General features: G+C 41.1%; 1 protein-coding gene across 1 annotated transcript in view; it reads left to right on the forward strand.

The window, feature by feature from the left end:
- The window catches only part of PRSS12 (serine protease 12), a 57,095-nt gene that overhangs the window by 2,869 nt on the left and 31,865 nt on the right, over positions 1 to 22,361 (forward strand). The window contains exon 2 of the mRNA XM_087724453.1: positions 5,918 to 6,056. Coding sequence (XP_087580579.1) covers positions 5,918 to 6,056 — 139 coding nt within the window. The remainder of the gene's footprint in view (positions 1 to 5,917; positions 6,057 to 22,361) is intronic.

Consider the following 22,361-nt stretch of genomic DNA (forward strand, 5'->3'; position numbering starts at 1 on the left):
GGTTGAACCTGTTTATGTGTTGTGATTTCAAATAAATCTGATTGATCAACAAAATTATATGTGAACACTATGAAGATGCCATTTAAAATAAGGGTATAATTGAAATGTATAATGCTTGGAGATTTCCATGTTTTAGAAGACATGAATGTGTAGTAATTCTGATGTTTTCATTCTGGAGGGAATCAATAGCTGTGTCATAAATAAACACCAGTGGTTTCATCATACTTAGAAAATATCAGAACTGGCTGCAAATTTCTTGTTGTACATCTTCTCCTTCCTATACATAAGTATCTCATATTGCCTCATCCAGAACACTTGGCACTTAAGTGTTAACAGAATAAATCTCATTTACCTTAGTCTGAATTCCCCTTCCAGCTTTCAGTGGAAAGTGTAATAAGAGCTTCTCCAAAAGGTAACAGAAGGCATCAGATGCTTCTATTTGGGGTTGATCCAAAGGAGCTCTTATTGCAAGACTGAATATATATACTGCACAAATTGCCTCTTAATCACTTCAAGTTTCAGTTTGGGTGAAGTCCAAAGAAAGACACATGCAAATCAGATATATAGAAACATGGTTACTTGAAGCAACTTATGTAGCAATTTCTTTTCACAAACACAACTCCTTATTCCAATATTCTGCTGAAACAAAACTGAAGTAGAAGTCATTTCTTTCTTTAAGCTACTTCAGTCCCCTCCCGTCCATTTTGTTCCTCATCATTTTGTTTTTCATGTTTCCCCCCCATATTGTGTGAATATTAACCAGATAAGTAAAATTCTTGTCCGCCTTTCACTGGGCTTCCTTTGCATCAGCACTATCAAAGTATTTTTTCCCCAAACATAACTGCTACTTGATGAGAATGCATTTATATTGTAGTATATTTTATTGGCTTATAATGCATAATATAATTAAGGAATATGTGTTCACATATTCATAGAGTTGACATGTGTTCTATAATCAGTGATTGCAGAAGGAACATAATGCTGCAAGTGGCAACATAGCAGTAGAAATGTGGGATATAGCTTTGCAGTTTCATTTTAAAACTGGTAACTTCAATTATTTAAAACTATATTGTCATTCATAGCTACGTATCATGTAAGTAACAATAATAACAATGTTCAAATATTTCCTTCCATGTGGCATTTATTTCTAGGCTATGTATTTGCCAAAGAACATGATATTTTCTACTTTTTTTTCCAATCCACACAATCCAATGAGGTAGGCTGGGCTGAGCAACATCACTCAGTGAGCTTCTATGATTAAGAACCTAAATTTTCTTGTTATCCTCTCTCCTCTGCAGACTTTTTTTTTGCCTTTGGAAAACAGAAACTATACATTTGAAACCATTCTCACAGACAAAAGAGATGTTTCTTTCTTAGACATGATCACTACTGAGTTCAAAGAAATGGTAGCTTCTGGGAAATAAACCGTAGAAGCAGTCTGCAAAAATTTGAATATTTTGAAAGAAAATATCAACCTGAAAATAGGAATGAGTGGATCAAAGTGCCAGTGTTAAATGGTTAAATGACACAGGTGATACTGTGAATATAAATAAATGGTAAATATAGAATTTTGATAAGTTTGATATGTATTTCACTGAGCAATTTCATTGCTCCTTCTGAAATCTGATGTTTATAAATCATGTCAATGTATTACATATAGATTATTTACTTTGAAATGGTTGTACCCCTAGAAATATGCTTTGCACTATTTACATTAGGTGAAATTCCTTTAAAGAATTGAAGGCAAGCATATATTGCAGCAGGCAGGGCTGTGAATGTACCATTCTGTATCTTGTGTAAGGAACATGCAGCTGTCCTAGCTAAAAGTCATTTTGTATGTAAGAAATTGCAATCAAGGCAACATTCATGCTTTTCATGCACCGAAGTACCTTTTCCTCTTCATGTCCAGTGCACAGTTGTAAAATTGAGTATATTTTAAAACTCATTTTGCCACAACTAAAATGGAGCTGAAAATCAACTGAAAAATAATTTTGATAGGGATTTTTTTCTTCATCTTGCTTTCATTATGGCATCAAGGGATGATATTATCCACAAATTATCTGTTGTGAATAGAATGTACAATTGCATATGGGAGACTTACATTCTTTAGATAAGTCAGGAAGGGGATGTAGTAAAAAGTATTCTGAAATTTCTTGTTTGCATAGTTAGGAGCTTGTTAAATCAGTTTAATCTAATGACCTACAATAATCTCTAAATCTTCATTGTACAAGCAAGGCCTAAGGGCTGGAATACAGTAGTCTGGAATTCTTTGTATTGCAACTTTATCATATTGTTATATTTCTTCAAATTCCAAAAGTCAGCATGACTTTTTAAAAAAACATCAGATCTCACCAGTACTGGCCAACACAGCCAGCATTAATCATGAAAATAGTTGTCTAGTAACATCTGAAGGGCTACATCTTGCCAATATTTTATATAAAGGAAATACAACATTGGTCCATCTCTGAACTATAGGAAAATGCTGCTTCTAGAAACACCTTCTACCTCTAATTAGTATATTATGAGCAAAACAGAGCTAAAAGTTAAAAGTGGCCATAGATTGATGGGTGTAGTAAGTCTTGAAAAAAAAAGGTACTGGTTACCAATCAGAAAAGAAACAAAGCTTATGAAATGTACTAGCTATGAGATACTTGATGTTTTAGGTATAAAAATAATTCTATTGGTATCAGTTATGACAATATCATGGCCCAAGGTTAGGAAGGTGTTAATGAAAACCATAACTCACATAAACTGTAGCTGTCCCATTTCAGATCTCACACTCTCACACACAGCTACTAGGTGAAGAAAACAATTTAATCAAGGCGGAGCAAATAATAGACAAGGGAAGAAATGTAAAGTTTCTTGGAAAGAAAGCTTGCCTGGGTGGTTTTGCTGTCAACAGAAGCCCACAGAAAAATAGTCAAAATCTATGCCAAAATTCAGAGAGATAACTCAGATTTCTTAGCCAATCCAGGGTCAGAGTTTCATGAGCGTGATTCACAGTAATAACACGCCAGAGCAGGAAATCAGAAAATCCAATTGAGGAACATGAGTCGGGGCTGACTCTTAAAGCAGGCTACCATCAGCTGTAGATCTACTTGGCAAGGAGCAGCACCAAGCACCTTTGCTGTGCTCTGCACTGTATTTGCAGGAGAGCTTGGAGCCCATACATCATAATCTGACTAGTTCAAGTGTTCTAATAAGTGCCTGTGTTTGATCAGCCAGTTTGACTGCTGGCTTTGTGTCTGACATTTCATTTGTTCATTTGGAGCAGCTTCTTCAGAGTCATAGTTTGAGTCCTGGGCCTTGACATTAGCCAATTATATGTGTCCAGTTTGCAGCTATCTTAAAGGGAGAAGGCTAAATGTCATCAGCCTTTTTCTCAGTTCACTCTGATAATTGTTAATATTGATAAATGATATATAAAGCTAAATCTTCTAAAGAAGAGGTATTCATATTTTATCTGTCATACAATATTCTGAAAAATAATAGTTCTGCCCATTCCAAATCAGACTGGTGGGAAAAACATTCCTATGCTGGACAAAATCTTGACAAGAAAAGCATATTTAAAAACATAAAAATGTTAATTTAGAAACTATCCCACAATGTCAGACTGAAATATTAAGAACTTCTTATTTGAATGTACTGTATTTGCAGCTTTCCATATTTGACAATTGTTTACTCAGTAGTATAAATTTTCCATTGTTAAGCACTTGCTTGCTTCATTCCAAGAATTTATAAATTCCATAAATTCACATGGTCTGAGTAAAGTGGTGATTGTTTGGGGTCAGACATGAATAAATACATTGTTTTGCTAGTATCTCTGTTATGTAAAATTTTGAGTCACTGAAAAGGTTTTGTAAACTGTTTGTTTTCTAATTCTTTGAAAACTAATGGAAACAAATGAGAGGCAAAGTAATCATACAGAGTCAGACTTTTAAAATGTTTATAAGAAAGGAATAGTTTTATGAATTTGGTATTTCTTTGCCTGTATGCCTTAATCACAATTACTAGACAGGGACTAGAGAGAAATGCCATCAAGGATAAATCTGTTACTACTTGAAATCCCTAGTCCAGTGATGGCTAACCTTTTGGTTGTTGTGTGCCGAAAGCTCACAATCCGTGTTCCCACGCCCATAATGCAGTGCATGTGCGACACCCCCTATGTGCCCCACCCTTTGTGCATGTGTGTATGACCCTCTGCACTTCCCCCCTCTCCCCTCCCCCTACACATGCATGCATATCCCCCATGGCCTGTTTTGAGCCTAGAAGGCCTCCCTGCAGCCTCCTAGGACCAAAACACAGTGGGGGGGGGACACACACTCCCATGGCCCGTTTTGAAGCCTCCTGGGACCAAAAACTCCCTCATGCCCCTGCGTATGCATGCATTACCCCCGCACATGCTTGCATGTTTCCTGCATGTGCTCCGCTCCTGCTCATGCATGGCAGAGCCCCAAAAATCAGGTGGTCGGCAGGAGGCATAGGCGTATGCATATGCATGGTGGAGCTGAGTTGGGGCAATGGCTTGGGTGCCCGCAGAGAAGGCTCCATGTGCCATCTGTGCCATAGGTTTGCCATCACAGCCCTAGGCTGAACTTCAGTCTAGCTAATAGAAACCATAAAGTAGCTATATTATAAACAATGCATTTTCTGCAATAAGGCTATATTTCAATAGTGGTTAATCTAATTTATGGAAAAACTATATAATATTTTTATTCCATAATATATTTAATAATTTTATTAAGTATTGTATGTTATAATATTGTTATGCTGTTTTATGTGTAAGTGACTGTAATGAATGTTTTGAGCTTTGAGGAAGTAATTGCATTCAGCAGGAATAGTAATGTTGTGCCTGTCAGATGTTTGTAATCTTAGAACTATCCTTGACAGTTTCAGCTATTTCCTGCAGCTGACTTTACCTTTCCAAAAGGTTCTGCTAAATGAACAAAAAATAGAAATTGACATATAATAATGAAAAATACCAGTCTTTACCATCATCTGTATTTTAGAATGCTTCTGGAGTTTTTGCTCTGGGCTATGTTCTTGTGATATATTCTTGGGAATATATCCATCTGCTCAAAAGAATGAAAGAAATAAGAGGGAAATTTGAGTCTAGAGGGGTAATAGGAGTGTCTTCAGTTTGCTTTCTGATAAATTGGTATTATTTGATTGACCTACTCATTTTGGCATCCATTTGTGGAATAGGCAAGTTTCATAATAATAGCAATATTTTTGGTAGTGCCTACAACAATGATGTGGTACTAATTTTGTTACTGCTCCCCAAATTTGGGGGAAAAAATCTGTCCATAGTGAACACATTAACTCCAGTTGTATTAAAATATTTCTATTGGATAGATTGATTATAAAACATACCTTAAGTGATTGTATCACTCCAATACCCAAGGAAATGATAAAAGTGCTTTTTTGAAATGGACTAGAACACATGTGTCAAATTTGATCGTGCCACGTCATGTGACTTATTGCAACATTTCTTTTACCTTTGTGGAGCAGGGGGGCATGGTCTGTGCGTGGCCTGTGCGTGACGTATCCAGCCCATGGGCCGCCACTTTGACACCCCTGGACTAGAAGAATCTTGATGAACTTAACTGATTGACCTTTGATGCTCAAGGAGTTCTAATGACAAACTACTGGACCAGAAAAGAAACCTAGTTTGACCATTTCAAAAAGTGACAAAAACCATTCTAGGGCAAGGGAATGGCTTATATTGTTTATATACATGCCTCTTCCAGATCACTCCAAAAATAAATGCCACACAGAAGCTATTACTTTCTAATGGAAAATGTGTCATACTTTTTTCTTCATTGTTTTTAATATAGTAATTAAATATAAAATATAAATATAATTACCATTATATAATGTCTGAAATAAATTTATCTTTTTTGACAAAAATAAACAGGATCAGTAAGACTTAAAGGTGGCAGAAATGAGTTTGAAGGAACAGTTGAAATATATCTAAATGGAATATGGGGAACAATCTGCAGTGACCACTGGGATAATACTGATGCTTCAGTGATATGTCAACAACTTGAACTTGGGTAAGTAAATTAATGTTGACTAAATAACATTATTCTTGGAAGTTTTTCATGTCATTTGTAAATACAGTGGCAGTTACTTCCAAATTTCTCATCTGTTACAGTGCATGAAATATAGCTTGCATGATTATTTTATATAAATGGACTAATGGATAAATGGATTATTTCTTTTCTAGAATGCTAATGATTAATATTAAATTGATTACTTTAAATTCATTAAAAATAATTATTACTGTACTTTTAACAAAATAATATGCTACATACGATCATCACAAAGAAAGGTTAAAATGTGATTCAGTATTTCTTCAGAAACAGAATATTTATTTGAACATTACATTTTTTTAGTTAGGGTTAGCCTGTGCAGTTCTACTAAAGATAATGAGTGTGATTGCAAGCTTGCTTTATAGTTTTTAATCTTTTCTTTTTATTTGGTAAAGGGGATAAACTGCTTAATATTTAATCCTGAAGATTTATATATGTATCATAAACTTTGCTTCTTGGAAAGGGAATATTTATCTAGATGAAAATAGACAATTAACATTTTCTGTATCTATTTGTTTTCATCAAATGGTATTCCAGATTTTTGGAGCCCAGTTTTTATATATATTATAAATATATATAAACATATATATGTTGCATTTGTGCTTTCTGCCTGGATGGTTCCCAGAGTGAGTCGATAGACAGAAAAGGGAAGCAGTATGCTCCCTCCCATATTTGGGCATACCAGGGGTTGTGACACAATGCACATGCATGCGCGCACGCACACACACACACACAGATACATGGTACAGGCCAATCCCAGTGGGGGGAGATGGTCCCTCAAGTAGCCTCGACCCATGCCATTAAGGACTTTAAAATTGATCACTAACACCTTGAATTGCACCTCAAAGTAGACTGGTAACCAATCAGCTCGCAGAGCAGTGGTGTTAGAGGGCCATTCTTGGGGGACCCAAAACTACCCATACTGCTGCACTCTGCACCAGCTCTGTACCATACTTCCAAATGTTCTTTAAGGGTAGCCTTGCAATAGTCCAGCCTTGAGATGACTTGGGACTAAATGACTAAATGCAAGGAATTCTGCATTTTGTATTTTGATGAAACACATGTTTGAATTATCTTCAGTTCCTTGTAAATACCCTTCCTTTTTTTCTGGATCTTCTTGCTGGCACATTTCATTTTCATTTTATCTACATTGCATTGATTTTAGTTTCCGTTAACATAGATTATACTTAAAGCAAAAATATTGAAATGCTTATCTGGATCTTAGGGATTAGGGAAAAGGTGCAGTCTTGCATGCACGGCTAATTTGCCACATGGTCAAATTTCTATACAATAGCATGAATCCTGTACAAATTAATCTTCAACAGAATATAATAGCCTTTTTTGATCCACATATATGAAGTTAAATGTTGTTCTATATGAAGCACAGCAATATATACTTGCCATTTAGTGCGTGAATATGATTCCCATGAAAAAAAATTGTAATTTAGTAAATAGACAAGGCTGTTCATATTCAGATACCATTTTAATTCATGTTACTAGTCAGATATAAAATAAGGCAAAATAGTATAAACACAGTTCTATAATTTTCCTTTATGATCTTGAGTGGCAGATTGTGTCTTTTAGAGCTAAACTGGTTATCTCTAGAATAACGCTAATTCTTGCCTTATCTGCATAGAGAATGCCTGTTTCATACAAGAAGTCCAGTGCTTTGAGAACAAGAAAACTTAAGATATTATATATTTTTTATTTTTTTTATTTTTAAAAAAAGATTTTTATTAACAAACATGTAAAATACACACACACAAAAATTAGATGTACACCACATTTATACAATACAGTGCGAACAGGAACTTCCTGTTTTTTATCTTAGCAATCACCAATCAATATCGCTCACATTATATTATTTCCCCTTCTATCGTATTTCATTTAGGTTTCACCATTCTTAACCCTCTTATTTTACTCATAACTTTTATTTTTGAGTGTTGTTATATTCTTTCATTGATTTTTGTTTCTTTCCTCCATCCACCTATACCATTTATCCCATATCTGGTAGAATTCTGATTCTTCCTTTCCCTGTATTTCTTTCGTTAATTTATCCATTTCGGCACAGTCCATAATCTTTCTTATTATTTCATTTTCATTTGGGTTAGTTTGTTTTTCCATTTCTGGGCAAAGGTGATCCTTGCCGCTGTAAGTATATGTAGTATTAAATATTGGATTTCTTTTTTGTATTTCACCGACATAATTCCTAATAAAAAAACTTCAGGTTTCCAATCTATTTTAACCCTTGTTATTGCCTCCAGCCAATTTTTGATCCTTTTCCAAATTTTTTTTTGCCTCCTCACAGGTCCACCATAAATGATAATATGTTCCATGTACTGATTCACATTTCCAGTATTTTGGGGAGGTATTTGTTGAGATTTTAGCTAACCTTGATGGTGCCAGGTGCCATCTGTAAAACATTTTGTACTGGTTTTCCTTGTATGGAACTGATAGTGTCATTTTTAAATTTATTCCCAAATTTTTTTCCCATTTGTCTAATTCAATATTATAGCCAAAGTTCTGCGCCCATTTTATCATTTGTTCTTTCACAATTTCCTCTTCCATTTTATACTTCAGGAGGAATTTATATATTCTCCCTATCATCTTTCTATCTGGGCTTTGAATAATTTTATCCAATTCATGTGGTTCTGTTTCGATGCCATATATTTTAGTATCTTTATTGTATTTAGTTTTGATTTGGAGGTAAGTTAGCCAATCAACTTTCATGTTCTGATCTGCCAATTCTTCAATTGTTTTTAAATTTCCCTGTCTATCAATTAAGTCTCTGTATCTTAGAATTTTGTTCCAATCTGTAAAATTTGGGTGAGTCATCCTTTCTGTTGGTGATAGCCAATTTGGGATTTTCACATAGTGGATTTTTTTTTGATTTTGAACCATTGTTGCAGTAAGGCTCTTCTGATTAAATGATTTTGAAAGTATTTGTGCATTTTATTTTTATCATCCCATAGAAAAGTATGCCAGCCTGCCTGCAGGTCATGGCCTTCTAAGGTCAGAATTCTTTTATTCTTTAACTCTATCCAGTCCTTCATCAATGTTATTGTTACTGCTGATGCGTATAAATCCCAATTTGGTAATGCTAAGCCTCCCCTCTCCTTACTGTCTTGCATTGACTTTAGTTTAATCCTCGGTTTTCGTCCCTGACAAATGAACCTAGTGGTTACCGTATTTTCTTTAATTCTTGAAAGAATTTTTTACCTGGATTAATAGGTGCGGCTTGCAACATAAGGTGACCAGATTTTCAGATTGGTAAAGAGGGACACCATTGACGGGGGCGGGAGGGTGTTGATTATAATTTTTATATTTTGTCAAAAGGTCACCCTAGGACACTGAAACCAGCATAAATACGAATCTGTTGCCAAACAAAATTTTGATCACGTGACCATGAGGATGCTGCAATGGTCGCTAAGTGTGAAAAATGGTCGCAACGGTCGCTAAGTGTGAAAAATGGTCATCAGTCACTTTTTTCAATGCCATTGTAACTTTGGTCACTAAATGTTTTCCCCCTCCTCGAGACACCTCACTTCTTCCTTCATTCCTCTTGCTTATCTATCTTCACCTTATCCATCTTCTGCTCTTTCCCTCTCTTCCTTCCTTTCTCCTTCCATCCTCTCTTCTTTCCTCACTCACTCCCTTCCTCCTTTTCTCTTCCTTCCTCCTTCCATTCTTTCAGCTTCATTTCTTTTGCCTATCTACCTTCTCTGTCTTTCTGCTCTTTCCATTTCTCTCTTCCTCTTCACTTCTGTTCCTTCCTCCTTCCATCCTTTCTTATTTCTTCTTCCTTCCTTCTGCCTATCTACCTTCACCTTCTCTGTCTTTCTGCTCTTTCCCTGTCTTCCCCTTTCCTCCCTCCCTTCTTTCCTTTCTAGTTCCATCTTTTCTTCTTTCCTCTCTCCCTCCCTTTTTCTTTCTTCCTTCCTTCCTCCTTCCTCTTGCCTATCAACTTCATCCTCTTTGTCTTTCTGCTCTTTCCCTCTCTTCCCTCTCTACCCCTTTTTTTCCTACCTCTTTCCCTCTTTTCTCCCTCCCTTCTTCTTTTTCTTCCTTTCTTCTTCCATCTTCCTCCTTCTCCTTCCATTCTTTCTCCTTCCATCCATCTTTTCTCCTTCCATCTTCTCCCCTCCTCCCTTCTTCTTTTCCTTCCCCTCTCCCTCCTTCCTTCCTCTCCTTCCCTTTCTCGCACACAGGAAGGGGAGGGGGGCGGCTTTCTAGTCGCTTTCACAGCATAATTTTTTTATCTAACTTTTAAAAAACAGTGTGCAAATCAAACTTGAGATTTTCGTAACCTGCGAAGCACCAAGTTATTATCTCCTGTTGTTGTTACAAATTCGCAGCTACTCCATTCTTTCCGATAGGGAACTGCATTTTCCAAGATGCCTCAGGTCCTCAAAGCGCTGAACGCGGTTTTGCAATTGACTCCAGAGAGGCCCAGTAGCCGCCGGCGGGGGTGGCTGTAAGGGCGCTGATGGCGGAGCGGACGTGCCCAGTTTGTTACTGCTTCCAGTGATCGAGATCGGACGTCGGACGTCGGCAGTGACTGTAACGACTGCTCGGGTGAGGTGTGGAGGAAGAACAGAAGGTCCTGCCCGCCCCCAACGACGGCTCCAGCCATGGACGAGCAGGCTGGCCCCGGCGTCTTCTTCTTCTTCAACAACAACAACAACAAGCTGCTCTTGCCGCCACCTCCGGGTGGGAAGCAACCACGCCTCGGCACCTGTGCTGTGGTGGGAAGCGAGTCCGCGAGGCGTAGTTGCTTCCCACCCGGAGGTGGTGGCAAGAGCAGCGCGTTGTTGTTGTTGGGGCCAGCCTGCTCGTCCATGGCTGGAGCTGTCGTCGCGGGCGGGAGGGACCTTCCGTTCTTCCTCCGCACCTCGCCCGAGCGGTCGTTACAGTCGCTGCTGATGTCCAACATCCGCCACCACCGCTTCCCTCGTCTGTCTCGATCACTGGAAGCAGTAACAAACTGGGCGCATCCGCTCCGCCGTCAGCACCCTGACAGCCACCACGGGCTCTGGAAGAGGCGGAGGCAAAGAAGGCAGCAGCGGGGGGACCCGCAGCTCGCTTCCCACCACAGCACAGGCACCACCAGCGGGCTTGCTTTGCTGAACACGGGGGCGACTGACACTAGTTTGAGCGGCCGCGGCCGGCACAAACTACCGTCAGTCGCTCCGTGCTCATCAAAACAAGTCTGGGGAGGTCCTTTGCTAAAAGGGCCACAGTACCCCATTCCTGTTCTAAAAAAGCATCAAGGAGCGAGACCACATGGAGGTACTGCTCAGCACACGCTCAGCCCCACTAGCTAGTCCCAGCGAGTAACATTAGGCAAAGGGGCAGAATAGCCCGACTTTAACTTGCTTCTTTGACAACTCTTCTGTCCCGAAGAACAGGAGAAAAGAGTCTGGAATTTAGCCCGGCCACCATCCTTCTGCATTACAGACATACGAATCTGCAGGAAAGCGATAATAACGCACTGAGCATTAATCTTGTGGAGCCTCCAGAGAACACCAGGGCTACGGAAGGAGGCAAAAGACGCTCCGAAGCAAATCGCCTTTCTCCTCTCGGCACTCACCATTGCTGCGCTCAATATTAATCGATAAGCCAGGCTGAAGGCATTTGTAAATGTTGGAATCCATACTAAACTGCCAGAGAAATCTCAAGACGCCTGCAAACTAGCCCGCTACCGCACAAGAGCACTCAACCAACTGCCGTCGTTTTGAATGGGGCGCTCTGAAAAGGCTGCCGGGAAACGACGTCCGTCCAGAGACTTCGACGTTTGCAGAACTACATCTCCTAGCATGCAGTGGGAACTCCTCGCATTGTCTACTTTAAAATTACATTTCTGAGAGGCTTGGGAGCAGAAGATGGTAAAATCGATTCAAATCTGATGCAGACAGTTCAGAAAGTGGTAGTCCTTCTCAGGGCGGCCCACCCAACTCCGCAAAGGGGGAGAAGGAGAGGAGGGCGGTCTCCTCCCCCCAGCCGCCCTACTGTGGAGGGACAAAGGCTAGTGGAGGAGGCGGGGTGAGGGGAGAAAGCCAGACCATGGCGGCTACTGCCAGCCCGCAGCCTCCCTAGGCGAGAGGTCCATCTCCGCATCCACATGTGGAATTCGCTTTGCCTGGGCAGCCGCGGGAGGCAGAGCTGGCGGCTATGCACTGGGCCGGGCAGCAGAACCGGCAATGTTTCTCCGCTGCCGGTCTCTGCATTTTCCTTCCTCCCTCCTGGGTGTGTGCCTTCCACACACACCCAGCTTCCAAAATCTGGGGAGTTGCAGGGAGGGACAAACTTCTTCCCCTCTCTCAGGTTGCCCGGTCCCCCCCCGAGTTCCTCTCATGGGTAGCTCGCAAGGGAAGGCCTTCCCTTCCCTTGCTAAAGGCCGCCTCCACCCACCCGATTCCCACTGGCACCGCCGGAGTTACTCACCAGGGCAGTGCAGCAAAAGCAAACGGCGAAGGCGAAATGAAATGGAGCCTCGTGAGAGTCGCTTAAGCGGACTCCAGCCAATCAGTGAGCTGGCTGGGATGGAAATTTTTAAGCACGCCGCGTGCGTGCTTAAAGTTTTCCATCCCACCCAGCTCACTGATTGGCTAGAGTCCAGGCCAATCAGTGAGCGGCAGGCTGGGCTGGCTTAGATTTTTAGTGTAGATAGAATAGGTGGGGGAACGGAACGAGCGAGCTAGCGGCAGCTGATGGGCGGGGGAGCCAGCGAGCGCCAAAATAAAGCGGGGTTTTTTGAGAACAGCCCGGGACGCGGGAAAAATTATGAAAAGGCGTGCCTATCCCGCCAAATGCGGGACGTCTGGTCACCCTATTGCAACAGGAATAGGATTCTTGGTAAGATATTCATTTTAATTGTTGCTATACGTCCCATAAGTGATAACTGAATATTCTTCCAATTTTCTAAATCTTTCTTTATTTGTATCATTAATTTATTATGATTATCGTCTTTAATTGTGGAACATTTTGCTGACAACCAGATCCCCAAGTATTTCACTTTCTTAGTTAAATGCAATCTGGTTGCTACTTCCAATTCCTCTTCTTGCTTTTTTGTCATGTTCTTGGTTATCATTTTTGTTTTGTCTTTATTGATCTTTAGTCCTGCCACTTCGCAATATTCTTCTAATTTTTGAATTAACTTCAAGCTGGATTCTAATGGGTCCTCTAGAACAAATACTAAGTCATCGGCATAGGCTTGGACCTTATATTCTTCATTTTTGAGTCTTAAACCTTTTATTCCCTGGTCTTTCCGAATCTCATTTAGTAAAATTTCCAAAGTCAATATAAACAGCAAAGGAGAGAGCGGGCATCCCTGTCTGACTCCTTTTTTTATTTCAATCTTTTCTGTTGGATCTCCATTCATCAGAACTTTGGCTGTCTGAGTGTTATAAAATCCTTCTATCATTTTTATAAAATTTTCTCCGAATTTCATCTCATCCAATAGTGTTGTTATAAATTTCCAGATTACATTGTCAAATGCTTTTTGTGCATCAAGGAAAACCAGTACCATTCGCTTTTCTGGATGGGCCTCGTAATACTCTATTATGTCTAGAATGACTCTCGTATTATTTTTAATATGTCTGTGGGGTAAAAATCCATTTTGGTCTGGGTGTATTCGTTCATTTAAAACCTCTTTAATTCTTCCTGCCGTAATTGCTGCAAATATTTTATAATCAGAGTTTAATAATGAAATTGGTCTGTAATTTTGAATTTCTTGTAGATTGGTTTCTTCTTTTGAGATTAGGGATATTATTGCTTCAGTCCATGATTCAGGTATCTTGGCTTTTCCTAAAACCACATTAAACATTTCTACTCCTAGCTCTTCCAATATTATTTTGTTATATTTGTATAGTTCCACCGGTATTCCATCTGGTCCTGGGGTTTTATTATTTATTATTATTTTTCTGATTTTTCAGGACTAATTCCACTTCGGCTAACGTTATTGGCCTGTTTATCGCCTCCCTTTCAATGTTCCCTCTAATTTTTTTTCAGTGTGAGCGGAAAAGTATAGTGTTTGAGCGGCACATTTTCATGCCTGAGCACCTGAATTTTTTTCACAGATGTTCCACCGAGGAGTATGAAGGAGAGAATAAAGGTGAAAGAACGGGGAGACCGTGTTTTTTTTATGCACTCTTCAAAGCAGTGGTGATGACCTTTAAACAGATAAAGCAATAGCTATGGGAGTAGACCAAATCCAAAGGTCATTATGGGCCAGTGTTTTTATCTGAGCCAGTCAAAATGACATACATGAATATACAACCACTCACTTTTTTTAGTATCTTCTTTCCTTGATGAAGAATTCTGAAGAACTCGAAAGAGCTGTGGTGGAATTTTGTTTCCTCCTGAGAGATGGGGAGTGGCGTACGGTAACCCACCCACCCCTGCATGATTAAAAAATATTTGAAAAACAAAAACCCAAGAGTGTTGTGGCTTCTGTCTCCTCTTTACACTGATCTGTTTAAATCGCCTTCAGTATTGGGGGGGGGGCATAGAAAGTATTCCTGTTTCAACCACACTTTGTGGCAAAGACACGCGTTAGTTGCGCTCTTCCCTGGCTCCTGTGTGCAAAGAGGCCAGCCTCAAAACGACTCCGAAAGCGGCAAGTGGTGAAGGGCAGCCACTTCCCTCTTCCAAAAGCCCCTCCCCCCTCTCCGGGAAAGTGGCTTTTTGTCGGTTGCCTTGCGAAACGCCGGAGGTTGCTTCAGTAGAAAGGAAAGCAAATTCAGAGCTATGGCTGGCGTCGGGCCGGCAAAGACTTTCCCCTGAACCCCCCCCAGCTCCGATTTCCTGATAGATCGAATTATTTCAGCAACATCTCCCCCCACCACAGCATCTCGCCTCCCCTCGTACATCACCTCCACTCGGTTCTCTAGCAAGCCTCATCCTTTGTTTTTGGCTTTAGAAATAAGAATGTTCCAAAGGCTTTTTTTTTTAATAATTTGGTTTAAAAAAAAAAAGATTCTGCAAGAGCGAATCTCGGTCACACGGCTGCGATTGTTATTCCTCCAAATAATGGTCACCGCTGGTTGTACGAGTCAGCCTCCTAACTTCAGTCCAAGTAGAGGCGAAGTGGATTGGGGACCTTTCGGCTTCTCTCTTTGCATTGCTAGACGGCGGTACACGGACGGGGGGGGGAGACCCCATCTTTGCTCTCTTCCCATCTTTCCTTCTTTTAATTTGTCTTTCCTCTTCCCCGTTTTCTTTAACTACTCCTTCTTGGATGCGCAGATAATTGCGCAGAGAAGAAGCCTTCTTTTGGGGAATGGATCACAGCAGAACGCGTCTCGTGTGAAAAATGGCCCTACCGTCAAACTGGAAGTCAAGGAGAGGAGTCATTTGGAGGCTGGCCTCTTTGCACACAGAGGCCAGGAAAGAGCGCAACTAACGTGTGTCCTTGCCACAAAGTGCCATTGAAACGGCAATACTTTCAATGCCACCCCTCCCCCCAATATTGAAGGAGATTTAAACAGATGGATGTAAAGAGGAGACAGAAGGAGATAAAGCGAAAGTACAGTTAGAGAGTCAACATCCTCCCACCCCCCACCACCATGCCTCCCTCATTAAAACCCCTGGGGGGATACAACTCTTCTCCCGATCCCCCGTAGGAACTTGATCTCTAGGTCATCGCAAAAAATCCACGGCGGAGGAGGGAGGGAGGTGAGGAGGCTGCATTCTTCTTTCCCTCTCCCCTGTCTCTGTCTCTCTGTCTCTCAAAGCTGTGGCGCGGGGCAGCAAATCCAGCGCCTGCAAAGGACCTCCTCCCCAGCTTCTGGAGCCTGTGGCAGTAGAAATCACTGCGCAGGAGTTGAAAAGTCCTGCGCGGTGTTTTCTTGCCATGTGCGCGGCCGCGCAGCCGCGCACCTTAGAGGGAACAGTGCTCCCTTTGTTCTTTTGAGATTGGTGTTATCTTTTCTATATTTAAATATTGTTTTATTTTGATTTCCTCCATACTATCTTGTGCGTATAGTTTTGTGAAGTATTTATGAATGATATGTTTCTTTTCTTCCGCTTTGTAGTGGATTCTTCCCTCATCATCCTTTAATTGATATATCGTCCTTTTTTCTCTTTCTTTCTTCAGTCTATATGCCAGCCATCGTCCTGGTTTGTTGGCTTGTTCAAAGTAATTCTGTCTGACTACTTTAATTTTCTGTGCTAATTCCTTTTGAGTTATTAAATTGATCTTATGTTTTATCACCTCTATTTTTTCCTTTTTAATTTTATTCTTTAGATCTTTCTGTAGTTCTTCTTCGGCTTCCCTAAGTTCTTTTTGTATGCCTTCTTGTTGCTCTTTTTGTTTTCTAGTTTTTCTTGCCATGTAGGCAATCGTAAGGCCTCTTGTATATGCTTTCATAGTATCCCAGAGATTTTGAATTGAGGTGTCTTCTTTTTTATTTATTTTAAAAAACAATTTTAATTCTTTCTCTAACATTTCAGTGTCTTCTATTTCATTTACCATACTTGAATTCACCATCCATCTTTTTCTTCTTCTTTGACCTTTCCATCTTATTTTTATTGGATTATGATCTTCCCACTCATTTGGTTCTATTTCAATTTCGTCTACTTGGTTACATAGCCCAGATGAGATCCAAGCCATGTCGATTCTTGATAGAGATTGATGGGGGTTTGAATAAAAGGTATATTGCTTTCTTGTTTTGTGCCTTTCTCTTCAAATATCCTGTAATTTATATTCCATTGCCATCTCAAAAAAGGATTTGGGTAACGTATTTTTCTTTGTTTTATTTATTTTTTTTGCTTTCATAGTCCATTTTTTTATCCACTATTGGGTTATAATTAAGCAAATTCTAATTCATATTCTAATTCATTTATTTTGTCGTGTAATTTCCTATAAAATTCCTCTTGTTTCTGGTTTGGTGCATATATGACTATTAGTAATATCGGTTTTTCTGTTGTCTCTAATTCAATCATTAGCATTCTGCCTTCTTCATCTGAGTAGACTTCTTTGGAGTTTATTTTTTCCTTTATATAAATTGCTATCCCTCTTTTTTTTATCTGCCAATGCTGTATATAATTTCCCTAGTTTTTTATTTTCCAGTAAGTTCCTATGTTCCCTTTTAATATGCACTTCCTGTATACAGGCTATATCTACTTTCAATTTCTTAAGTTTATTAAACATCTGGGCTCTTTTTTTTGGTGCATTCAGTCCATTCAGATTTATCGAAATAATTGTTATTTCTTGATCCATCTTTAGCTGGGGTTGTTTTTTTTACTTCTAGTTTGTATCTGACTTTTCCCTCTCACGCCTTCCTTCTCTGCTCTCTCTCTTTCTTGCCTCTGTTCTTCTCTCCTGTTTCTTTCGTTGTCTCCTAATGTTTCTTCCTCTCGACCTCTACTTTCTAGTTCCTCTTTGCTTCCTTGTTCTTCTTCCCCCTTGCAGTATTCTTCATAGAATTTCTGTGCTTCATCTATATTCTCTATCATATATCTTTTTCCTTGCCAAGATACCAGAACCCCTTCTGGTACCAACCATCTGTACATTATTCTGTTTTTATTTAACTGGTTTGTTAAAAATTGGTACTGCCTACATTGTTCCCGAATTCTCCATGGAATCTGTTTAAGCATGATCAACTCTTTTCCCTGTAGTGTAATTGTCTCTTCTCTGGTTTTTTTCACTTCATCTCTCATTGGTTTTTTTAGCAAATCTTACATGCACTTCTCTCAGGAGTCTATGTCTTCTGGCATAGTTAGTATGCATTCTATAAGCTTCATTGATGTCTCCTCTCATCTCTTGTTCTTTCCTTCGAAGAATTTCAGTGAATATTTCAATCATTTTTCCTTTCAGGTCTTCCTCCTTCTCTTCCGGTATATTTTGGAATCTTAGGTAGAATGCAGCTCTTTCATTTTCAAGTCGGATTATTGATAGTTCTAATTCTTTATTAAGTTGTTTATATTCCAATTCCATTTTTCCCATCTTCTGATCTGATTGTTCTATTTTTTCTTCCATACACTGGATTTTCTGTTCATTGATTGCTAAGGCATTCTGCATCCTTTCAATTTTATCATCTACATTTTTGATAGTTCCTTTCAATTCTCCCATTTCATTTTTCATTTTTTCATGATTCCTCCTTGTCTCTTCATGATTAGTAGTTGTCACTTCTTGGCTTTTCGCCAATGTCTCTTGTATCATCTGGAGCATCAATTGCATACTCTGCATCGTTGGAATTGGTCCCGCTGTTCCTGCCATCTTTTTATCTTTCTCCAACCCCAACGCACTCTCAATTGATCTTTGATTTGAGGAGGGCGGTGTTGCTGAAATCACATTGGGTGTAGTTTTTTTCACTAATTTTACTGAAATTGCCATTTTTATTCCCCTATTTATCCTTGCCCACGATTGCATATAAGTTTTACTTTACTTCTACTTTATCAGTAATATCAATGATATAAATAATTGTATATTTCAATATTTAACAATAATTAACCTTCCTTAATATCATGTTTCAATACCTAAACATTCCTTTGTAGTATTCTATTTTATTCTATTTGATTTTTGGTCTTTAATTAATATATATCATAGATTTATATATCACACTATTATCTTATACCAATAGATGTCTCTCAATTTTATCAATTATACAGGTATTCAATTCTAGTAATTAGTCTCTCTATGTATGTATGTATGTATGTATGTATGTATGTATGTATGTATGTGTATATATATCTATATCTATATCTATATCTATATCTATATCTATATCTATATCTCTATCTCTATCTCTATCTCTATCTCTATCTCTATCTCTATCTCTATCTATCTATCTATCTATCTATCTATCTATCTATCTATCTATCTATATATATATATATATATATATCAGCTTATGTCACCATTAGTTTTCTTGCATCAGACTTCACAGTTCAAATTTACAGTCCACTAGGTGTCACTCTCTCCTCAATGTCACTGTTAGTATCCACAAAGCAAAGGTCTCCTTCCAAAACAGTCCTCTCTCTATTGTCTCTAACACTGTTCCAAGTTCCGAGGCAAATAAATATCAAGTTCAACTATTCTTTGAGGAAAACAAAGCAGCAGAAGGAAGAGCGAGGAAAAAGAAAAACTCAACTACTCACCCGACTGTTAAATAATCTCTTTGAGCTTTCCAAATCTTCTCGGCAAATATTATTTTCTACTCCTGTTGTCCATGCCGGGTTTTCATTCTCACTGTGGCCAATTCCTTCAACTTATTCCGGCTGTCCCTTCCAACTCAGCTTCTCTGCTTCACTTCTTTTCGGCAAAATTGAACTGCAAAAACAGTCTCCTTCCCGGCTCCTCCTTCTTTCCAGCTCACCCTCTCTGCCAATTTCACGTTGTCGTCCTCTTTGGGTTTTTAGTAATAGTAACAGGTATCCCGATTTCAACTGTTTCTCTCTCTGCTCCCTTCCTTCTTATGTGGTCGCTATCACTCTGGTTCTAACCAGATGGCAGGATAGTTCCTTGTCCATTTAGAGGGTTTCTCCTATCTGCTGGGGGATTTGCCTTATCACTCCAGTGTCTACAGAGTATCCCCCTTAATCTGCTGGCCTCTTCAGGATCAACAGCGCTCAAAAATGAGCCCAAACGAAGAAGTTAGAGTTAGAGGTTAGGAGAGCTCCCTTTCCTCCGCTCTAAGCACGGTGACTCACCACAGGACGTCTAAGATATTATAAATCTTTGAAATGAAACAGAACAAAAAAAAACTTGCAGGGGATATTAAACAAAATCTGTTCAGACTTCTTCTGCGCATGCCCAAGATGGGGTCCTGTCGTGTTTGAGGAGAGCTTCGGGGAGATGATTGTCCTTCTCGGGGGCTTGCTGGGGTACCCTATTCCATCATTGGTTCCAGGTCTAGCTATGAGAACTTCCTGGGACCTCAGGGATACCCTTGAGCTACAATTTACTGCTTCGTAGCCGGAACATCGTGAGTGAAAGGGGGCGGTTGGTGGTGAGAGAATGAAGATCATCAGTGGCTTCTGATGTGGGTGCGGTTAGCGGCAGCGGCGGGGCACCCGGATTGGGATCTCTGCAGCCAACGTGGATGGGCTCAGCGCCAGCTTCCTGCTACCCCCTCTTGAACACATCTGGCGTGGGTGTGGTCCTCAGAACGCCCAGCCTGGGGTCTCTGAAGCCGGCGTGGGTGTGCTCAGCGGCAGCGGCGGTGGGTCGCCTGGCTTGGGATCTTTGCAGCCGGCGTGGGTGTGCCCAGCAGTAGCTTTCCGCTACCCCCCCTTGAACACTGTCAGCTCCCCCCCGTGGTCATCTCCTCGTTCCATCTCCCCGTTTGTCATCCCATTTGGTTGATGCCACATTCTCCTCTATGCTATACTGCGACAGAACTTTATTCCCTTTGGGAACTTCCCCTTTCCCGGGGATGGTCTTCTTACCTATCCAGACACTTCCTTAGTGACGGATTTTGGGATCTCGAGAGGTGGCATGCCAAGAAGAGACTGCTTAGGGGTTTCTTACAGGGGTTTTTAAATCAAATTTTAAGGGGAGGGCGGGTGTGTGTGATACGGATTGCTCAGACAGGCTCGGGGGGGGGGGGAGTCTGCCAGGGCACAGGCCAGAGCTAACTAAGGGGTGTGGGTCAGGAGTGCTGGGAAGGGTTGGGATTCCGGGGGAGACATTAAGCCATTCCATTGGGGGGGGGATCCACCATCTCTACTGTTTGTGGGAGAGGCAGATATGGTGGGGGCCGAGGGCCAAATTATGTTTGGGGGACGCGGGTCTGCTGTTTAAGAGTGATCGCGCATTCCGACCCTCATCACCCTTCTCACACCCTTGGGTGCTCGGGATTACAGGACCCTGGTCTCTGGCTGGTGTCGCTTAACACCAGGTCCATGGTACATAAGGCTCCCCTCATTTACGACCTCATACAAGAGGGTAGAGCGGACCTGGCATGCATTACGGAGATCTGGTTGGGCCAAGAGGGGGGTGTTCCCCTTAGTGAATTATGCCCACCAGGCTTCTGAGCGTTTCACCAGCCGAGAGCCCAGGGCAGGGGTGGGTGTGTGTGTGTGTGGCGGTGGTTATTAGGGAAAGTCTCAGACCTCAGGAGGTCACTGTGCCTTAGATAGGTGGGTGTGTGTCCCTTTTTGTGAAATGGGGCCTTGGAGTTCAGGTGGGCCTTTTTGTTACGTACCTGTCTCCCTGCTACGTTTCATCGGCCCTGCCAGAGCTGCTGGATGTATTAGCTGGATTGGCGGTTGATTTCCCCAGGCTTATGATCCTGGGGGATTTCAATCTGCCTTCCATTGGCGAGACATCTGAGTCAGCTCGGGAGTTCATGGCTTCCATGATGGCTATGGACCTAACTCAGTTAATTCAAGACCCCACTCATAACAGGGAACACACGCTCGACCTGATTTTTGTCTCTGGGCAGTGGATGAATGATCTAGATTTAGGGGATATTTCTATCCAACCCTTGTCATGGTCGGATCATTTCCTCATCAGGCTTGACTTCCATATTGCTACCCCTCACCGCAGGGAGGCGGAACCGACTAGATGGTTCCGCCTCAGGCGCCTGATGGACCCTGAAAGGTTCCTGATGAAGCTTGGGACTTTTCCTGAATCCCTTGCTCACAACTCGACCGAAGCCCTAGTGGAACCCTGGGCCACTGGGGCTTTGGATTGTGTTGTGCCTTTGCGGCTTCTGACCCGGTGTCGATCCCGGGTAGCTCCCTGGTTTACCGAGGAGCTCCAGGAGATGAAACGCCGGAAAAGACGCCTAGAGAGTGGTTGGAGGGCCAGCCGGTCCGAATCTGATTGAACACTAGTAAGGATTCATATTAAATCCTACTTAGTAGCTATAAAAGCGGCAAAACGGCAATATTTTTCCGCTCTTATCACGTCCACAGATAACTGTCCAGCCGCCCTGTTTAGGGTGATCCGCTCCTTACTTAACCAAGGAGTTGGGAAAGACCCAGGGTAGGGCTGAAGATTTGTTCAGTATCTGCAGGATAAAATTGCTCAGATCCAGACAGGCTTGGACTCTGACTGGGTAGATTCGGGCGAGTCAATGGGGATGAATCTTGTGGAGACCATCTGGGATGAGTTTGATCCTGTGACCCCCGAGGGCATGGACAGGATTATGGGGAGACTCAGTGCTGCCACTTGTGTGCTGGACCCGTGTCCCTCTTGGTTAGTCTCGGCTTCCTGGGAGGTGACTCGAGGCTGGCTCCAGGCGACTACCAATGCTTCGTTGAGAGAGGGGTTCTTTCCCACCGCCTTGAAGGAGGCGGTGGTGAGGCCCCTCCTTA

Source organism: Thamnophis sirtalis, unplaced genomic scaffold, assembly GCF_051295495.1.
Source record: "Thamnophis sirtalis isolate CommonGarterSnake01/CBP01778 unplaced genomic scaffold, rThaSir2_p1.2 scaffold_10, whole genome shotgun sequence".
NCBI lineage: Eukaryota > Metazoa > Chordata > Lepidosauria > Squamata > Natricidae > Thamnophis > Thamnophis sirtalis.